At 45.6% G+C, this 21108-nt stretch overlaps 1 protein-coding gene across 5 annotated transcripts in view; it reads left to right on the top strand.

Moving 5' to 3' along the window:
* The window catches only part of SWT1 (SWT1 RNA endoribonuclease homolog), a 976200-nt gene that overhangs the window by 647534 nt on the left and 307558 nt on the right, over positions 1-21108 (top strand). For all 5 annotated transcript variants that reach the window (XM_085601694.1, XM_085601692.1, XM_085601689.1 and 2 more), the window contains one exon: positions 16584-16729. In XM_085601694.1, the coding sequence (XP_085457820.1) occupies positions 16584-16729 (146 nt within the window). The remainder of the gene's footprint in view (positions 1-16583; positions 16730-21108) is intronic.

The following is a 21108-nucleotide window of genomic DNA, read 5'->3' as shown; positions in this document are numbered from 1 at the left end:
CATAATAGGCCCTTGAGCTGAGTAAGGAGCCAGAGTGACTGCTAACTACCAACTTGAAAAGAAGGACTAGAACCACTGAAGAGCAGACCTACCTATACGAGTCGCAAGCGACACGTGGCAAGTAGGATGGTATGGTTGGCCATGTCAAATGCTTTAGATAGGTCTAACTGGAACACATTGTATACAAGCTGTCCATCAGACCCACAACTGTGAAAGAGAGAAGAATAGATTCTGTAAGCCTGGAGTTTTTAACTGTCTTTTTTCAGCAAGGAGATGATTGCAGCATTTTAATAAATCTTTAGGAACCTCCCCTAAATTTAGTGAAATATTCAATAAAATTAGAAAGGTTCTGATTATGAACTAAAAAAGTTGTTTAAAAATATGCATCGGGAGAAGATCTAAGAGAGAACCTGATTTAGCAGATGAAATGGCTTTAGTTAAATCTACTTCTAATAAATGAGGCAGATTTTGCAGAGGCATCTCATACGGAAAAGTGGCTGAAGATGCCGCCAGCCCAATCTCGTTCCTTATAGACGTGATTTTCTCAATAAAGTAATTGCTTAAACAATTGCAGGGATCTTTGGTAGAGTCAATGCCCAACTGAACCTTTGAAGTATCCCCAAGCGTGTTGATTATCTGAAAGACTGATATTTAAGCATTGTCAAAAGCGGTCATTTTATTAGAATTAAGAGTTTGTTTGGGCTTAAAGATTGGCGTCTCATAAAGATTTTGTTTTAAATACCCCTTCTGAGTCTGAAGAAGAGTAAACCTGCCATTTGCGTTCCACCCAGCACAGGTTAGTTTTATCCTCCCAACTGTTGAGAATACCAAGGAGCTGATCTGTTTCTCCTAAAAGTATACATTTTGGTATTGGAGGGTGGCGGTCATTTCTAATTGCTCCTGTTAGCCGAAATTATAATGTTGATCAATCTGAGATTGCGGATATCTGATAGGGACATCTAGCCGCAGATTCCTTACCTTAGAATATCCCAGGCGTCAGACGGGAACTGGGCACTTTTGCTCGAGGAATACCCTTACGTGCCGGTAGGTGGCGTCGGTCGGCTCCACGTGACTTTATCGCCATCATCTGCGCTGGAACTGACTACCGCGTCACCTATATAGGTGCCACCTCGGTGCACGGACATCAGTTACTTTTCACGACTTTCCATGCCAGGAACGTGGAGCCATGAAGTGCACTGACAGTGGTGTGGCCTGAAAGGGATCAGCCCTGCCCGGAAAAACCTGTCCGCAGTGCGAGGAGGATAGGTGGGTGTGTAAGGAATCTGCGGCTAGATTATGTCTTTACCAGATAAGGCGTTGCCGAAGGAAAGTAACTTGCTCATCTGAAAGAGACCTCTAGCCACAGGTTCATCAACTTAGAATAGATACCCCAGCAATATCGTCCCCGAGGAGAAGGACTGTGGACAAGTTTAGACAAGGAATTGCTGCAGGACAGAGCAGCTAAATTGTCCGTCTCTGAAGATTAACTGTCCATGCAGCAGTTCTTGGTGAACTTGGTGAACTTGTGAAGTGATGCCCATAATTCTGCCTGACAAATGTGAAGGACTGGAATACCACTTTTCAATGCCGTGGTCGTAGCCTTAGCTCTGGTGGAGTGAGCCCTTAAGGCTTCGAGAGGCTATTTCATTGCCAGAGTGTAGCAAATTTTGATGCAGAGGATGACCTATTGCGAGATAGTTATTTTCTGCACAGCACAACCTTTCTTTGATCCAACGTACCCCACAAAGAGTTGGTCTTCCACCCGGAACTCTTTAGTGTGGTCAAGGTAGAACAGCAACACTCTTTTTGGGTCCAGACAATGGTGTCTTTCCTCCTCTTTAGAGGGGTGTAGAGGAGCATATAAAGTGGGTAAGGTAACTGATTGCCCCACGTGGAATGGCTTTACCGTTTTCGATGAGAAAAAAGCCCTAGTGCGGAGCATCAACTTATCAGGGAGGATGGTCGGGTAAGGAGGCTTGGATGACAGATCCTGCAATTTGCTAACCCTCCTGGCAGAAGGTATTGCTACCAAAAAGGCTGTTTTGATCGTGCGCTGACGGAGGGGCAGTTGTGAATAGGTTTGAATGGCGCACTCATCAGGAAGGTGAGAATCAAATGTAGGTCCCACTGAGGCATGATGAATGGAGAAGGTGAGAACATATGCACAAGCCCCTTGAGAAACCTATTTCCAATAGGAGATTTAAATATTAAAATAAAGATGTTTGATCTGCCAGCCCCATGAAGGCAGACACGTCTGAAAGGTACCCCTTAAGAGTGCCCAGAGCAGAGCCCTGCTGGCAAGGGTCAAAATAAAGAGAAGGACCATAGAGAGGGATTCCATACAATATTTCACACATTTCTGGCACTGATAGGTGTACACATTCTTGGTAGAGGGACGACTGGCTGCCAAAATAACATCACAGACTTCGGGAGGAAGATCGAATGCTGTCAACTGCCGCTGCTCAGTCTCCACACAAGAAGGCATAGAGTAGACAGGTGTGGGGCATCTTGATCGGAGGATCGACGTTCATCTGCAGAAACGCGAGATACCAAACTCTCCATGCCCAGTACGGGGCCACAAGAATGACTTGGGCGCCACTCCAGTGCTCTGACGTCAGTTCTTTGCCAGTCAGTGCAGATCCGGAGAGGGCTATCCGTTCAGTCACTTTTTGACTGTATTTTTTTGACGTTTTGTCAAACATATTTTGAGAGTACTTCTCCTGGTAAGGCAGGGGCATCCGCTAGAAAGACTGGTTTCAAGCCTAGCGGCAGATGTCGGTAACTGACCTGCACCTTGTATGCCTCTGGTGCTTGGAACGTGACCACGATGCGAAGACCTGTACCGATTGCTGTGCTATGAACCCCAAGGAGCTTGAGGGAGTGATCCCTCAAGCTCCTTGCCGAGCAATGCCGCAACGCTCTTGATCCTGCTCAAGAGGATGGTACGAGGATCAATCGTCCACGATCCTCGTCACACTCCAAGTCGTTGGGCGATTAGGTTAAGTCCCACAAAAAGAAAAAAGTAAGAAGTCGAAGAGGTCTTCGACTTTACATCGGCTGACGAGACGAGGGAGCGTCGACATTTGAGGTCTGGTTCCGCGTTTGAGCCAGCTCCTGGGTCGTCTTCGCGTTTCCCCCAGTTTCCAGGAACCAGAGTGACTCCTGCTCAACTCCATAAGTTTTATAAGGCCATGTTTCCCATATTTGAGTGGCCTTCTCCCGCCGACGTGCCTTCGGGCCCTGCAGGTTTGGGAGTGGCGCCTACTGGTTCCATTCCAGCGACTCAGGCCCCGATCCACAGATGGATCCGGACCGGTGCCGGTAATACCACTTTGACCTTCCCCAGCACCAGCCCCGCTTTTGATGCTCCAGGCAGTGCCGGTGCCCTCTGGCAGCATGGTCCCCGTTCTGATCCCCGACACAGAGCCGGAGGGGCGTTGTCTGGATGCCGACTATTTCTTTAGACTAGTACTCAGGGAGGATTGGGATGGGTCGCTGGACCATAAGGAATACCAGCCCTTAGATCACAAATGGACCTGAGGGAGAACTTGGTGGAGGCCAGTGAACTGGACACTTCTCCAGATATGTGGCTACGGAGGAGGAAGCATCCTTTGCAATTGTGGTGAGGAGGGCAGCCAAGGTCCTGGACCTTGGAGTAAGACAAGAGCTAATAAGTTTAAAAAAAAACTCCACAGTGGATGGTAGAGATGGGCTCATTAAGTATTGGCACTGATCACCAGGAAGTTAAGAACAAGTCCTGGCTTTGCATGCAAGTAATCAGAAAGCAACCTGCTCACATACAACCACTAAACACAATGCCACCTGCTCAAAGTAAAAAATGCTAAAACTCTATCGATGGTTCCCAAAAATATATTGCACAGTATTTCCACTATTAAGTGCAGCGAATAAATTATGCCCAAGGAGTCCATTCAAAATTACTTTGCTCTGCTACGATATTGTAGACGCACAGGGTGTCCCATTAAGTAGCTGCATTGGCCACCATGCATGCCCAGTGCACAACACCAGAACCAGTTAAGAGCAAGTGGCAACCTAGCAAGACACCGAACTCTCAGGAGATTGCTGTTCTGAGATCACTTGAGCTCAGTTTGTTTTGCTGTTTGTTTCCTAGTGCCTTATGGCTATTATGCCATAAGAGAAGAAATTGCTTACTGTGTGGCTCTACCTCAAAGGAAGGAGGACACAAGAAGGCTGCATGAGCCGTGAAGAGTTCTTGGGAGAGCCCAGTGTACGAGTCTAACACCACAGAACTTAATTCTCCTGGATAAAGTCTTAACTCTAACTTTGGAAAGACACACCCCTTGAGAATCTTTGCTGCTATCAGAGTTTTTTTGGCTCAACAGGAATCTTTAGCTTTACACCCTTGTTCAGTCTGTACACCAAGAAAGAAATACATCTAAACTCCACAAATCCTTTCAAAGGAAAAATGACCTTGGTATAGTGCTCTCATTGATCTGACAACCTCTATTCCAGCATTATTACAAGCCTGGAAGCATATTTTCTTCATTGAAACTGTTCATCCGATTCAAATGCCTTTCCCAGGGGTTCTGCCAAGGTAGTCTCCTCACGTATAGTTACTGTTCTGTAATGATACATCTCCCATCCTCATAAATACTTTTTTCTGAACTTTAAAAACGTTTACTATTAACTGATTTGCAACTGCCTATATTCTACATTGTCTAGTACCTCTGGCATTAAGACATTGTGGCTCATCTTACATTGCCCATATATACGGCTTTATATATTTGAAGTTTGTATTCTGTGGCCGAGAGCACAGCTATGACAGGCACAGCTGAGGCTTTCCCATGCCAAGACCTTACATGCCATTGAGCGCCTGACACCAGTGACCTTTGGAATCTGCAAAATATGTCAGAGTGGCTGAAGATACTGCAAACACTGAGTCCCTGTCTATGGACTCCTCTGGAGACAAGGACATTGAGAGACAAAGGTACAATACTGGCTGCATGTTTGCTTTATCAGTATGACATTTAGCTGTGACAGGTGGGCATGCAGGCACCTCAAAATAGGAGAGATATGGTGACAAAGAAGGATGATATCTCCATGACCAAGGCAGTGCTGAAAGCATACTTTGGGGGATATTCAGGTGCCGTGACACAAAGATGTGTAGACTCAAATGGAGGAAGTAAGAAGTTCTGCAGATGATATTTCCACTCGTCAATCTAATTAGGATCAAGTGGAAACCAAAACAACAAGTGAAAGAACAGAAAATGCTATTGTTATCTATGATGTAGATGCCCATGGAGAGGAGGATTGTCAAAGTGGAAACCGAGATCAAAGCTCACCTAAAATATGAAGTTCCTGAGAACCATGCTAGGAGAGACAGCATCACGTATAGAAAGTATAAAAGGAGGGGGAAGTTAACAGTGTGATAAGTTACTTAGAACTTCTATTTGCACGCATCCTTCACCTGAAAGAGCCATTGAGGAAAAATGTCTTTTAGCCAAAAGAAAAACTAATTGGCAGCACGCTACTGTGATCTTCCGGAAAGAGATGGTACTCTTATTACTGGACAAGGCTCACTGCTTAACAGAAAGGCTCTGAATCATATGATGGAAGATTTGCAAAAGGTGATCCACTACGTTGGCCTCCAGTCTCAGGTAGACCAAAAACCCTACCATGTAACAATGGTGAGAGAGAGTCAGAAGGCTCTTAATACATCATAAGTTGAAGAAGAAACCAGACATAGGGGCTCTGACACCCACAAAGAAGTAAAGACAATACTCTAGATGAAGGAATTATTCAATATATATGAGATGAATAAGGTGTCACTTCTTACTAATTGGTAGCGACAAAAGAAGGCGGAGGTCATAAAGAGGTTTGATGCTCATCCTCCGTTACACTAAGTAGGGGACTATAAACTAGTATTAAAGTGCTTCAAAAAATCCTACGCACTATAGAGGTAGTGGCTCTCAAGCACTTGAAAGGAAATGAGCGATGTATTTAGTATTCATGATGGGGGGGATGGTCTTCCATTCAGACATAACGTACTAAACACAGGTGAGATGTCCAAGCCATGTCCTGACAGGGAGGTAATCTAATTTGGATTGCAAGATTTTTCTGCATGGGAAAAATGTGCATACTGAATCCAAAATTGTGGAACGGTCTGGGAACTGCAGCAAACAACAATTTGAGGTTTGTTTGTTTGTATGATTTAGACCCCATTCTGGACAGATCAGGGAAGGATGCATTTTACCTAATTGATCATGCATCAATCACAGCTCTAATGGCATGTCACGTATAGATGTAAAAAAACTTCAAATTACAAATACGATGGTACTTGTTGCAGGATGTGACCAACATAGTGGAGTTCAGGGAACTCATCAAAGAATATGTTGCCTATAAATTACATTGTTGAAATATCCTGGGTGAAACTACAGGACAAGATGATAGAGATGGTGTAAAATGCCAACAGGGTAAGACCCTCATTCAAGAGAAACTTGATGGGAATTGAAACAGTCAAAACATTATAGAGCTGTGATGGGGGTGAAGGGCCAACAGCAGTTGCTGTTGGTTGATTGGTCAGAGAATGCCCTTCAAGTCATTAAGCAAAGATTTTACATAAAAAGAGAGAAGACCCAAGGTATTTTTCAAGATGATTGAAAGCTAAAATCAACAGGGGGTTTATTAAGGCTGTAAAATACGCGGCAGAGCTATTGAATCAGAGGAACATAGGGAAAAAATAGCTTTTCACCTCTTTCCATAGAAAGGCACATTTATAGTGGGCATTATCTGGCACCTTCTAAGAGACTTTCTATCTGATCTCCACAATCTAGTTGTCACGCCAAAACAACGGAGGCCGGGGATGCTCCAATTTTAAGGGAGGAAATAGTTTATGTACTGAAAGATCTGCAGACCAATAGGGAACCAGGACTGGAAGGACTCAGGAAAATTATAAAGGACATTTGGGGACAGTCTAGTTTCAAGGCTAGATTATATAACTCCTTCAGTAATTACAGGACAATTACACAGTCAGCGGAAAATGCAGCCATAAATTTGAGCAACAAATAATTCAAGAATTAAACTGATTGATCCTCTTATCACACTATAGCCCTATTCAATGCAGAGGATAACATCTACATGAAAGTCATAGCCAATAGACGTGAAACGATTTTGCCATGGCTTTTAGTCTACCAAGATTTGTTTGAAAAAATACAACAATGCTTTTACCAGAGTCTCAAAAGGCCTTCAATACAGTGAACTGGTGTTTTATTCAGAGGGTTACAGAGAAGGGCCTGAGCCCTGATTATACTTCAAGGGTAATGGGAAGCAACTGTGTGATTGAACACACTATTTTTGAAAAATTCTTGCCCATACATAGCCTGTAAGTAGGCGGGGAGCGCGAAACGCCTTGGCATCCTAGGCAATGTTTTTACAATTCAGCTTGGATCATCTGAAACTATTCTGGCCATTTTCACCCTCTCCCATGATCCCACCCATGCACGTACCTGCACCTTAGTTAGAACTTGGTCATATGACTGATACTAGAAACTTATGCAAAAGAATATATATGTTGGTTGTGCCTTGCCTCAGGGAAGCATTTCTCCATTGCAGATGTTAGGGGAATTCACTTGGTTTGTTCTGTGATTCACAGATCTCTTTTTGCAGTAAATACCTTTGAGACTTAATCTAAACCTTGAAGCCAGAGTTTTCTTCAACACTACCAAAGACCTAAGGCCAGGTTGTGAATGAAAGGTATGTACTCAAGATTATTCCTCCTTTGCAGGGGTATGAGACAAGGATGTCCCCCGCTCCCTTCTTCCACCACCAGTTTTTTTTTCTCAACATGGAGCCCTTAGCATTGATTGAGTTCGTAGGCAAAGGTTTGAGGGATCGCTTTTAGGGCACTTAGCATAAAAGGCCCCTTTACACAAAGAGGGTGATGTTAACCCTTGTCTTCGTGGATGTCTACCCATCCCTTTACTAACCCTGCTGGACCAATACAGTGCAGTTTCAGACTGCAAGGTTTATTATGTCAAATCAAAACCTCTCTCTGCCAGTCAAAAGTAGCAAAAACATAGTCATATGCTGTATTTCAAATAACTCATGACTCCGTTAAATATTGAGGTATTTGTTTAACAGGTAAGATGAATAAGCTTTGTTACTCTAATATTCCAGCAATTTGCAAATTGATAAAGGCAAATATGGAGAGATGATAATATTAACGTGTGTCCAAGTGGGAAGAGTGGCTGCAATACAGATGAACGTTTTCATGTACTTTTTATTGTATATATTTCAAAGCCTCTGAGAATTGAGAATAGAGCATTAATGGATAGCTAGAAGGCTATGTTGTGGTATGTATGCTAGGGTGGTTGCCCCAGTTTAGCTTCTTCGTTGTTGACGGTACTGCTGTAGAAGGGGGCACTTGGTTTCCTGAATGTGGTTGAATAATATAGGGCAGCCCAGCTAAGGAATAAAGGGGATGGAACAGAGAAAGACTAGAAAATGGGAACAGGGTCTGTGTATGGAGGTACAACCGGGGGAACGGTCACAGCCCTGGAGGTATTTAACTTGAAATTATACTGCAGTCCAACTTTGAAAACCCACATGTAATGTTATGACAGGTTTGTACTTTGCTCTGGACAGACAAAAGGTGCCATACTTGAATAACTAAGGACAATGCTGTAATGGTTGTGGGGAGCTATGTATGAGGTTGCTTGTTTGCTGAGCTTGCCATATGTGCGATCAAACAGATCATAGAAATGTGTGCCCCAGAAGATTCTTTTCGGATTTTCTTGAGACAGGAAATGGTAGTGTAAGAGAGATGGACTCTAGGAGTTGGAAACTTGTGTACCTACTGCTACTGGTTGCAAAACTAGTTATTGCGCTGAAATGGAACAAGGTACAAGCACCATATTTGAAGATCTGTTACTTGGGATTACAGTACACTCTAGCAAGAGTGACAATTGTGGGTAGAACTTACGGAGAGCATAGCTAGATTCCTGTTTGTGAGCCCTTGTGACTACTTGGCCAAGCGAAGTCATGGAGGGTGTTCTGGGATGGGTGAAGCTATTAAGTCAGTAAAGTGGCCTCTCTCTAGGGCATTAGTATGGTGTTGAGTTTGACAGTTGTTGGGGAAGTAGGGGTTGGAGGATATTTTAATGTTGTAAAGATGGTATCATTGCTTCATGGAATGTACTTTAAGGTGCCATATTGCCTCTTCAAGATTGTTGGTGTCAACTGTCTGTGATCACACACAAAAGTTCATGGGAGGATGATTGCAGTATGTCTAACCACTGGCAATCGTTTGGGGTAGAATTCCAACCCATCCTTCTTTTGGCCACCATGGCACCTCAGACTTGACCCAGCTATAAGCTAATCAGTCTAGACCCTGCTCCAACAGGAACAGTCCTGCCTCAATTGCCAAGTCAGGCCTGCTCCAATCTGGAACACAAAGAACGTGAGACTGGTTTCGCCCTGATTGGGGCTCTTCGATTGGGGTAGCTTAGTACCAGTGACAGAGCGAGCAAGGTACCAACGTCTAGGCATACCCTTGGCCACTTAGGGCGGTACATCAAACACACCACACACCAAAAAGTGATGGGAGAATGCTTGCAATAAGTCTAACCACTGACAAAAGCTCAACGTAGCATTCTAACCCATCGTTCTTTTGCCCACCATGCCACCTCAGATTAGACCCAGCTATATGCAAATCAGTTTTGACCCTGCTCCAGTAGGAAAAGTCTAGCTCGAACTGCTAAGCCAGGCCTTCTACGAACCGGAACACAAGCAATCCAAGACCGGTTTCGCCGTGATTGGGGATTTTTGTTGGTGGCACAGTGAGAGTTTCCACTAGTCACTAGGATGATCTATGAGGGGAGAATCTGGAAGGCTGTGTTTTGCCAATTGGATATGTTAGCGAGGTAGACAGAAAAATGTCCAAGGACCGTATCTTCAGTCCTTACATACTGTGAGAGAAGCTGACTGTGCCTAAGCATGCAGAGCTAGAGAGGAACATTAAATAGAGCTGCCCCGGATTAGTGAGTTGTCTGTGATCTACTACTTGGATGTGTCATTTTCTCTGCTACAGCTAATGCTGTAAACAGACTATCAATGCGGAAAAAGATTGCCTTGATCAATCATAGGTCAGTCTCATGGTGATTGCTCCTTCTATTATTATTCTTTTTATGCGGAAATGAAGGTGAGAAACTCAGCAATAGTTGCTTGGCTTGGCAGAATGAAAATGGGGATTTTTTGCAATGAACAGTTTTGTGGCATTATTTTAGTGAAGAGAGGTAGGTGCCTGGTGTTAAGATACGTTTGTGTAAGTTGATATCTATAATGAGGCTTTAATGATTGAAGAAGAAAATATAGTTTTCATTTTTGTACTATAAGAAAAAGGCTATGATGTTAAAGTCCTTGAAGAATGGGAATCTGAAGCTATTCCTTTTGTGAGTATATCGAATAAGATGTCACTTTTTAGGTCTCGCCTAGCGACGCAGCGCATGCGCTGCTCGCTTGGCGAGATCTATTGTCGTCGATTTTGCTTCCGAAGGGGGACAGGAGATGTGCACGCGCCCGGACAAGAGATGTGCACACGTATGGTGTGCGGGCACGGCGCACTTTCTTACTGGAATCTTTTAAATTTCGAAAGAGGCACACACACGCAGTGTCTGCCATGGTGTGACTCCAAAGCGGATCACGCAGACTGGCTCCTCAGTGACCCTATACCTCCTTTCAACACAGGCATCTTTGGGTCCGTAGCCAGAACTGCTTGCTGGCTCGTGAGGGGCTCAGCTGTGTGCCTGGTTTTATGTGGTTGCACTTTCTAAAAAGCATACATTTAACTCAGAAATTCTCAGTATTACGGTGTGCGCTACAGACGGTAAAGAGTGAGCAGTGAGTCCTATCTGTTTTCCAGCTGTTCTGTTTGCAGCATTAACTCAAAGACGTTCTGAGTTTAATCTATGCACTTTAGAAAGTGCTATTGCATAAAAACTGTACCCTTTACGTAGGGCTTAGAGTGGGATTAACAAGCATTTGCAATGCAATAGGTCTCGCATTTACATAAGTTTGAGCTATTGGCATTGTAAATAACAAGCCTTTTTTTATGATTTGGTTTTTAAAACATAAATAAAAGGCATTGCCATTTACAATGCCAATAGCTGAAACTCGCGTAAATGCGAGACCTATTGCATTGCAAATGCTTGTTAAAAATTGTTAATAGTTTTCTTGCACTTGCGGACACTAGGGGCATTATATAAAGGGTACAGCAGGTGCAGAGGCATCGAGCTCAAAAGTTACCGGAACTCCTCTAAACGCGTAATATTGCTATTACATCAATTAATTCTATCATTTCTCTTTTTCATTGAGTTTTTCAAAATATTTATTTTACTTACCCGCACTATACCACTAGTAACAGCACAAAATATTGTCTTTTTTTACATAAGCAAGTCGTAACGCGGAGAGGGGTTGGCCTAACGGCTATGGCGGTCGACCTCGAATCTGGGGAACTGGGTTCAAATCTCGGCAATGACGCTGAACATTCTGTCATTCTGGGCAAATAACTTAATCTCCCCGTGCCTAACAAAAATGACTGTATCCTCATGTAATGCAACTGGTGCTATGTAAAGCGCTCTGATACCCCATTCGGGTAAAGTTCGCGCTATATAAAACTCTGTGAAAAAAAAAAAAACAACACTTTAACAGACTATCTGTAACTTATATTGTACACCTACTCAGCAAGCTACAACTTACAACAAAAAGCAGCTTATTATTAATCATATAGGCGAAACCTAACGCTTTTGCCAATGCTTTTTGATGGTTGTTGCAATCACTGATTGTATTGGTGTAGACCTCTGATTGTTTTGAGGAACTCTGTGAGTTGTCTAAGGTGTGTTTTGGGACTATGATTCGTGGCGTAGTTTTTGTTGTAGAATTTCCCTTTCAGCAGCATTTAAAACGTAAGAGTCCCATGGAGCACAGGGCCGTTCGTAATAATGTCTTTTGAGTTTGAGTATTTTGTTGGTGTCTGCAATGCGCTGGATATTAAGAATTCCTTCCAACAGTAAACTATCTATTTTTTAGTATACTGGTAAATTACTGGGAAAATGATGTCTGCAGCTGTTTTGACTAAGCCCTGTTTAATTGTGTTCCATAAAAAAGAGTCTAATCTTTGAAAAACACATTATGGTGACAGAGCTTTTGTTGATGTGTGCTGCAACAACTTTGTTTTCAAGCCCCCATGTGTAATGTGTTTCTGACTTACTATGTTTTGTGTATACAACCATATTACAACAATCAGATACATGCACACATTAAGTGTTCAATGTTGAATCCCAGTGTACTCAACTAATAGAGCCTTAATACACTGTATTGTTTGAGCAATTGGCTCCTGGGTCAGCTGAGGACACATTTTAGGACACAGAGTTGTAGTCTGAAAGTGTGCTGCTGGAACAGAGATGCGTTACAACAAACAAATGATGGACGGAATGCTGACAATGCAGACATTCTCCCCCAGTCAAGAGATCTGGGTTAAATCCATCGTTCTTTTGCCCACTACGCCACCCCAGTTCAGACATGGCCATATGCAAATCAGTCTTGACCCTGTGCCTCATGGGAACAGTCCAGCCCGAACTACCAAGCCATGTCTTCCCTGGACTGGAATCAAGCATCCTAGTACCGGTTTCTGGCTATCAGCCGTCATCAGCCAGGATAGCTTGACTCCAGTGGCGTAGTGAGCACGGGTCCCACGTCTGGGAATACCCATCCCACTTAGGGCGAAAAGCGTTACAACAAACAAATGATGGACGGAATGCTGACAATGCAGACATTCTCCCCCAGTCAAGAGATCTGGGTTAAATCCATCCTTCTTTTGCCCACTACGCCACCCCAGTTCAGACATGGCCATATGCAAATCAGTCTTGACCCTGTGCCTCATGGGAACAGTCCAGCCCGAACTACCAAGCCATGTCTTCCCTGGACTGGAATCAAGCATCCTAGTACCGGTTTCTGGCTATCAGCCGTCATCAGCCAGGATAGCTTGACTCCAGTGGCGTAGTGAGCACGGGTCCCACGTCTGGGAATACCCATCCCACTTAGGGCGAAAAGCGTTACAACAAACAAATGATGGACGGAATGCTGACAATGCAGACATTCTCCCCCAGTCAAGAGATCTGGGTTAAATCCATCGTTCTTTTGCCCACTACGCCACCCCAGTTCAGACATGGCCATATGCAAATCAGTCTTGACCCTGTGCCTCATGGGAACAGTCCAGCCCGAACTACCAAGCCATGTCTTCCCTGGACTGGAATCAAGCATCCTAGTACCGGTTTCTGGCTATCAGCCGTCATCAGCCAGGATAGCTTGACTCCAGTGGCGTAGTGAGCACGGGTCCCACGTCTGGGAATACCCATCCCACTTAGGGCGAAAAGCGTTACAACAAACAAATGATGGACGGAATGCTGACAATGCAGACATTCTCCCCCAGTCAAGAGATCTGGGTTAAATCCATCGTTCTTTTGCCCACTACGCCACCCCAGTTCAGACATGGCCATATGCAAATCAGTCTTGACCCTGTGCCTCATGGGAACAGTCCAGCCCGAACTACCAAGCCATGTCTTCCCTGGACTGGAATCAAGCATCCTAGTACCGGTTTCTGGCTATCAGCCGTCATCAGCCAGGATAGCTTGACTCCAGTGGCGTAGTGAGCACGGGTCCCACGTCTGGGAATACCCATCCCACTTAGGGCGAAAAGCGTTACAACAAACAAATGATGGACGGAATGCTGACAATGCAGACATTCTCCCCCAGTCAAGAGATCTGGGTTAAATCCATCGTTCTTTTGCCCACTACGCCACCCCAGTTCAGACATGGCCATATGCAAATCAGTCTTGACCCTGTGCCTCATGGGAACAGTCCAGCCCGAACTACCAAGCCATGTCTTCCCTGGACTGGAATCAAGCATCCTAGTACCGGTTTCTGGCTATCAGCCGTCATCAGCCAGGATAGCTTGACTCCAGTGGCGTAGTGAGCACGGGTCCCACGTCTGGGAATACCCATCCCACTTAGGGCGAAAAGCGTTACAACAAACAAATGATGGACGGAATGCTGACAATGCAGACATTCTCCCCCAGTCAAGAGATCTGGGTTAAATCCATCGTTCTTTTGCCCACTACGCCACCCCAGTTCAGACATGGCCATATGCAAATCAGTCTTGACTCTGTGCCTCATGGGAACAGTCCAGCCCGAACTACCAAGCCATGTCTTCCCTGGACTGGAATCAAGCATCCTAGTACCGGTTTCTGGCTATCAGCCGTCATCAGCCAGGATAGCTTGACTCCAGTGGCGTAGTGAGCACGGGTCCCACGTCTGGGAATACCCATCCCACTTAGGGCGAAAAGCGTTACAACAAACAAATGATGGACGGAATGCTGACAATGCAGACATTCTCCCCCAGTCAAGAGATCTGGGTTAAATCCATCGTTCTTTTGCCCACTACGCCACCCCAGTTCAGACATGGCCATATGCAAATCAGTCTTGACCCTGTGCCTCATGGGAACAGTCCAGCCCGAACTACCAAGCCATGTCTTCCCTGGACTGGAATCAAGCATCCTAGTACCGGTTTCTGGCTATCAGCCGTCATCAGCCAGGATAGCTTGACTCCAGTGGCGTAGTGAGCACGGGTCCCACGTCTGGGAATACCCATCCCACTTAGGGCGAAAAGCGTTACAACAAACAAATGATGGACGGAATGCTGACAATGCAGACATTCTCCCCCAGTCAAGAGATCTGGGTTAAATCCATCGTTCTTTTGCCCACTACGCCACCCCAGTTCAGACATGGCCATATGCAAATCAGTCTTGACCCTGTGCCTCATGGGAACAGTCCAGCCCGAACTACCAAGCCATGTCTTCCCTGGACTGGAATCAAGCATCCTAGTACCGGTTTCTGGCTATCAGCCGTCATCAGCCAGGATAGCTTGACTCCAGTGGCGTAGTGAGCACGGGTCCCACGTCTGGGAATACCCATCCCACTTAGGGCGAAAAGCGTTACAACAAACAAATGATGGACGGAATGCTGACAATGCAGACATTCTCCCCCAGTCAAGAGATCTGGGTTAAATCCATCGTTCTTTTGCCCACTACGCCACCCCAGTTCAGACATGGCCATATGCAAATCAGTCTTGACCCTGTGCCTCATGGGAACAGTCCAGCCCGAACTACCAAGCCATGTCTTCCCTGGACTGGAATCAAGCATCCTAGTACCGGTTTCTGGCTATCAGCCGTCATCAGCCAGGATAGCTTGACTCCAGTGGCGTAGTGAGCACGGGTCCCACGTCTGGGAATACCCATCCCACTTAGGGCGAAAAGCGTTACAACAAACAAATGATGGACGGAATGCTGACAATGCAGACATTCTCCCCCAGTCAAGAGATCTGGGTTAAATCCATCGTTCTTTTGCCCACTACGCCACCCCAGTTCAGACATGGCCATATGCAAATCAGTCTTGACCCTGTGCCTCATGGGAACAGTCCAGCCCGAACTACCAAGCCATGTCTTCCCTGGACTGGAATCAAGCATCCTAGTACCGGTTTCTGGCTATCAGCCGTCATCAGCCAGGATAGCTTGACTCCAGTGGCGTAGTGAGCACGGGTCCCACGTCTGGGAATACCCATCCCACTTAGGGCGAAAAGCGTTACAACAAACAAATGATGGACGGAATGCTGACAATGCAGACATTCTCCCCCAGTCAAGAGATCTGGGTTAAATCCATCGTTCTTTTGCCCACTACGCCACCCCAGTTCAGACATGGCCATATGCAAATCAGTCTTGACCCTGTGCCTCATGGGAACAGTCCAGCCCGAACTACCAAGCCATGTCTTCCCTGGACTGGAATCAAGCATCCTAGTACCGGTTTCTGGCTATCAGCCGTCATCAGCCAGGATAGCTTGACTCCAGATCTCTTGACTGGGGGAGAATGTCTGCATTGTCAGCATTCCGTCCATCATTTGTTTGTTGTAACACTTTTCGCCCTAAGTGGGATGGGTATGCCCAGACGTGGGTCCCGTGCTCACTACGCCACTGGAGTCAAGCTATCCTGGCTGATGACGGCTGATAGCCAGAAACCGGTCCTAGGATGCTTGATTCCGGTCCAGGGAAGACATGGCTTGGCAGTTCGGGCTGGACTGTTCCCATGAGGCACAGGGTCAAGACTGATTTGCATATGGCCATGTCTGAACTGGGGTGGCGTAGTGGGCAAAAGAACGATGGATTTAACCCAGATCTCTTGACTGGGGGAGAATGTCTGCATTGTCAGCATTCCGTCCATCATTTGTTTGTTGTAACACGCTGGAAGAGAGATGGGCAGCAACAGAAGTGGACATTTTTCTTTTAGAACCAGATAAGGCATGTATTCAGCACTTTCTACTTCACTGGCAATGGTTGTTGGGCTCAGTTTGATTGAGTCACCCTGTCATTTGACTCACTGTGACCAATGCCTAGTTGCTGGAGTGAGGTAGATTTGACGTTGCTGTAGAATATTGTCTATGAAATCAAAAAATGGTGTATGTTTTTCTGTTTACTGATACCTTGGACATCTATTTTCAGGTGCAACAATAGACTATATATTGATGGACCTCTTGCTAAAACAGTCCAGTATCCTGTTGAATGCTTTCAGTTCAAGATCCAACTATGACGGTGTTCTTCCACAGGCCTGTGCACAAATCAGCCAGCTGGTTAATACTACTGCAGAGGTAAGATGCAAGGTGGTGGACCTCTTCTGTTTCACTAAATGAACTTTTCCTTCTCTGTGCGCATCACCCCCCTAAGCATCTGATTAACTTACTATAAAGTTTATTTACACATTTTGTGATTTGCTTTGGGGTTTTTTTCATCTACAGATATTTGTAAGCTTTTTTCCAGTTGAATCACAAAGCTTGTGGGTTGAATTTTTTGTGTTCACTTGATATAGCACTGCATAGTTAATAGAATGTTTGAACTAATAATACAAAAGGTTACCCCAGCTAATGTTTCAATTTTTCTGTCAAGTTCGGGCCCATAGTTTCATTTTACTCCAATTATCCTCTCTATTTAGGGCCTAAAAAAGAGTAGTACACATCCTTCGGTGCAAGTTTCACACAAAGGTTCAATGGACTTCCCTTATTGACATTGACTGTCACTGATTCATTCTCCTTAGCTCAGGACACTTCTAAATACAGAGGCAGGCTCAATACTGAATAAGATAATTACTTTAGGCCTTTGATAACAATGTTTTTTGACATTGCTTTGCGGATTCACTAATATTGCATCATGGGTAGATGAGGGTTTTTGTCATTTCCTTTTTGGGTGAAACGCCAAACTAAATTGAATCTGTGCAACTGAGATGAACAAATATTTTTAGTAGGCAGATATTAATATACCAGAAAGATCTTATGAAATGTTTACATTTATAGAGTTAACATTGACTCGAATGCACTTATCTTCCAAGAGACTTCCGTGTTTCAAAGCAGATGAATAGCATGGTGTGAACACTTCATCTGATGATATCCAGTGTACCCTCCTTACTTTTTCTACTAGGACTAAAATTGCCTTTATTAACATCTATTCACGCCCGGGTAACATTTGCACAGGAATCTCCGACTATAGATATGCTGAATTCATTTATTGAACTAATTCCCCCGAATACTAGGATGGTTATAGGAGGAGATTTTAATTGTCAATTTGACCAACATCTTCAATCCCCTGATGGCACTCCAAGGATAAGAGTGTAAGAAAGTGGCTCTGTATATACTGTTCCCAAATAGGTACAGTGTGCACAGAGTCCACAGTCCCCAGAGGTTTGGCAGAGGCTAAAGTTAGATATAACCTTACTCTCTAAAGTGGTAGCTTGGTCGAGCAGTAAGGCAGTATCAGAGGACAGTGTAAAGCATTTGTTGTACACACTCAGTCAGCAAATGGTCTCACACACTCAAGAGCTGAACTCTAGGCCAATGGTTTTGTATCAAAATATATAGTTATTTTATTTTAGAACCAACAATAGGTATCAAAATATACTTTCTCATGATGAGATTCTTTAGATAAATACTTTCAGTAGGCAATAGACTTTCGAATGCAATAGATACAGTTGCTGCAATAGGCAACACAATTTCAAACACAATTATACATTGAGCTTAATGGGAATTTCTAGTTAAATGCAATTGATTGCTTTTTGGATTACTTTTCTTACCACAGGACTGGATCCTAGATTCAGTCCTGGGACATCTCCAGTAAACAGTTGAGTAGAAGATTTAAAAGTTGACACTTGGAAACTTTTTCACACAGAATCACCAATGTTATCCTATGGGAGGAAATTCACTCAGCAGGTAAGTAGGGTTATCGTTACTTTTTCTTACTCAGTGTTGGATCCTGGATCCAGCACTGGTGCATCTCCTGTAAACAGTTGAAAGAATGCGTTTTTGTTATACAGGCGATTGTTAACGAATATTTGTAAGTTTGCAAAATCGACACTTGGAAGAATTTCTGGCAAAAACCAGGCAATGTTATCCTATGGAGGAAAATCAAGTTAGCGGTAAGTATGGTTGTAATTACTTTACAGGGTCAGCGCTGGGCACCAAGATCCAGCACTGGGATCTCTCCTGATAACAGGTGAGTAAATTTGTTTTTGTAATTCGGCTGATTTTAGGTGAATATTTTAAAGTTTCAAAACTCAGCACTTAGAAGAATTTCCAAGTGAAACCAGTCAATGTTACCCTATAGAAGAAAAGTGAGTTATCGGATTTTGGGTAAGTACTCGACTGGCAGAGTTAAGGTTCTGGGCATAGACTCAGAGGTCTCCCAGGGTCAGGTAGGTACAGTTGTTACACCCTCAGCGGCACAGGGGCAGCCGGGTGCAGAGAGAGTTAGGCCCAGTGTTATCCTATGGGAGGCAGGGAGCCCTTGGTAGGTGGCTGCTGGCTAGCAGGCCACGCGGCTGTGGGAGCTGGGCTCCTGGTCACTTACTCAGGGCAAGTGGGGAAGTAGATTAGAGTAGAGGTTGCACTGCCAAGGGGCACTCGGGCGGCTGGGTGCAGGGTGCTTTTGAGCCGTCGGGCGCTCAATGGATTTCAGTGGAGAAGCTCAAGGACGAACAAAGGCTGCAAGCTAGGGGACGAAGATTCTTCAGGTGCGACCACCACTTCGAGAGGTAAGTTGGGTAGTTGGAGGATAGGTAGGCACCCAGGAGTTGGGCACAGGGGGCTGCAGGGCGTGGGTGCAGTGGTGCCTTTTGGTGTCGGGAAATCTTACCCTCTGCTGGTCGCGGTTGGAGGGGTCCCTGGTTCTGAGGCTGCAGGCATCATCAGGAGCGTCAAGGTGGGTCCTTGGGTGTTGGATTCGGGGTCACAGTCGCCGGGGGGACGTCCTCATGGTCTTTGTCCACTCCGGCACAGGCCAGGCTTGGCGGGTGCAGAGTGTGCAGGAGTCGCGGTTCATGGCTGATGCCAGTGGCTTGTTACTTGCTTTGAGCAGTACCACTGCTCTTGGGAGTCCCAGTTAGTTGGAGTCACAAGGCAGTCAGGTCCTCCGGGGTTTTTTAGGTTGCTGGCCACTGGAGACGCCGGGGTTTAGCAGGAGCAGGTTCGAAAGTCGACAGGCCTGTAGGGCTGGAGCCAAATCAGTTGGTGTCTTCCTCTTGTTAGCAGCTGCACGGCAGGTCTTCTTGTTTCTTGATCTTCTTTCTTGTTTCGGAATCTGGATCTGAGGAGGGAAGGTTCAGGGTGCCCCTAAATTCTACATTTAGGGGCGTTACAGGTAGGTAAAGGGCAGGGACCAATGGGTCCCTTCTTGGGGTGGGTACACCCCCTATCCTGCCACTCTCCTGTGGGAGGGGGGCGGTAGCCTAGTCCTGATTGGGCAGGGCTTCCCATCTTCAAGATGGCGAAAGCCTGGAGATGTGCTTCACCTCGCCTCCCCCGCCTGAGCGGTGGGGTTGGCAGAGGCTGGCACACCCCATTTCCTCACTTAGCTTTTCCTGCCGATCTTCCCGCCAGAGAGGGGGTCAGAACCGGTGGGGGCAAGTTGCTGAATACAGCAAGTGGCCTTGAGAAGCTCACAAAGGCGGCCTTTGAAGCTTCCCCTGCCCATCCTGGGGGAGGAGCTCTAGCACCTCGCCCCAGGATGTGCATTGTTGCAGGCCCAGGAGAGCGGATGGCTCTCTACCCAGGGGTCCAGCAACATGTCTGCTGTGTGGCAGCCTAGGCAGCCCCTCAGACAAGACGTGGATTGTAGGTTAGGTTCAGGGGGCAACTCTAAGTTGCCCTCTGTCGTGCATCTTACAGTAAATCCCACACTGGCATCAGTGTGGGTTTACTGTGCTGAGAAGTTTGATACCAAACTTCTCAGTCTTCAGTGTAGCCATCATGGTGCTGTGGAGTTTGTGTTGACGACCTCCCATCACCATATACTCTTAATGGCGGCACTGCACTTACAGTGCCCAGGAATGGACCTGGGTACTGTAGGGGCACAGGGCTCATGCACCTGTGCCCACACCACTGGCACAGGGCACCCAGCTAGAGGGGTGACTGAGGCAGTGTGTGTTGTGGGCATGGCACTCAGGGATGTGTGCCAAGTCGACTCTTTGTTTTGTTCTGCACCAAGACACTCAGCCTGCAGGGGCAGTGTGTGTGTGTGTCAGGGTACAGGACCTCTAAGGGTAGCACAATAAGTGCTGCTGCCCTTGGGGGCCTTCTCTGGTCACAAGGCCCTGGGTACCTAGGGTACCATTTACCAGGGGCTCACATGTGACCAGAGATGCCAATTGGGTTTTGGCTGTTAGGCAGTTTTTAGGGAAGGAACACAGGCCCTGGGCACCTGATTGGCAGCAGCCCAGGACACACCAAGGAAAAGTGCATCAGTTATCAGGCAAAAAAGTGGGGGGGGGGGGGGTGTTACTGCAACAGAAACCCACTTCCTTACACAGAGGAGCCCTAAATCCACTTGGTTTAATAAATCCTGCCGAATGGCAAAGGACGCCCTTATCGACGCCATAATATCCAAAGATAGATCCCTGAAAAAATCAAAGAGGGCTCTATATAGTGATAGTATAAAGCTAACCAAAAAGAACTGGGAGTTGGAAACATGGGGTGCAATCAAACTG

This window comes from Triturus cristatus, chromosome 4_2 (genome assembly GCF_964204655.1).
Source record: "Triturus cristatus chromosome 4_2, aTriCri1.1, whole genome shotgun sequence".
Taxonomy (NCBI): domain Eukaryota; kingdom Metazoa; phylum Chordata; class Amphibia; order Caudata; family Salamandridae; genus Triturus; species Triturus cristatus.
This window is presented reverse-complemented; position numbering and strand designations above follow the sequence as displayed.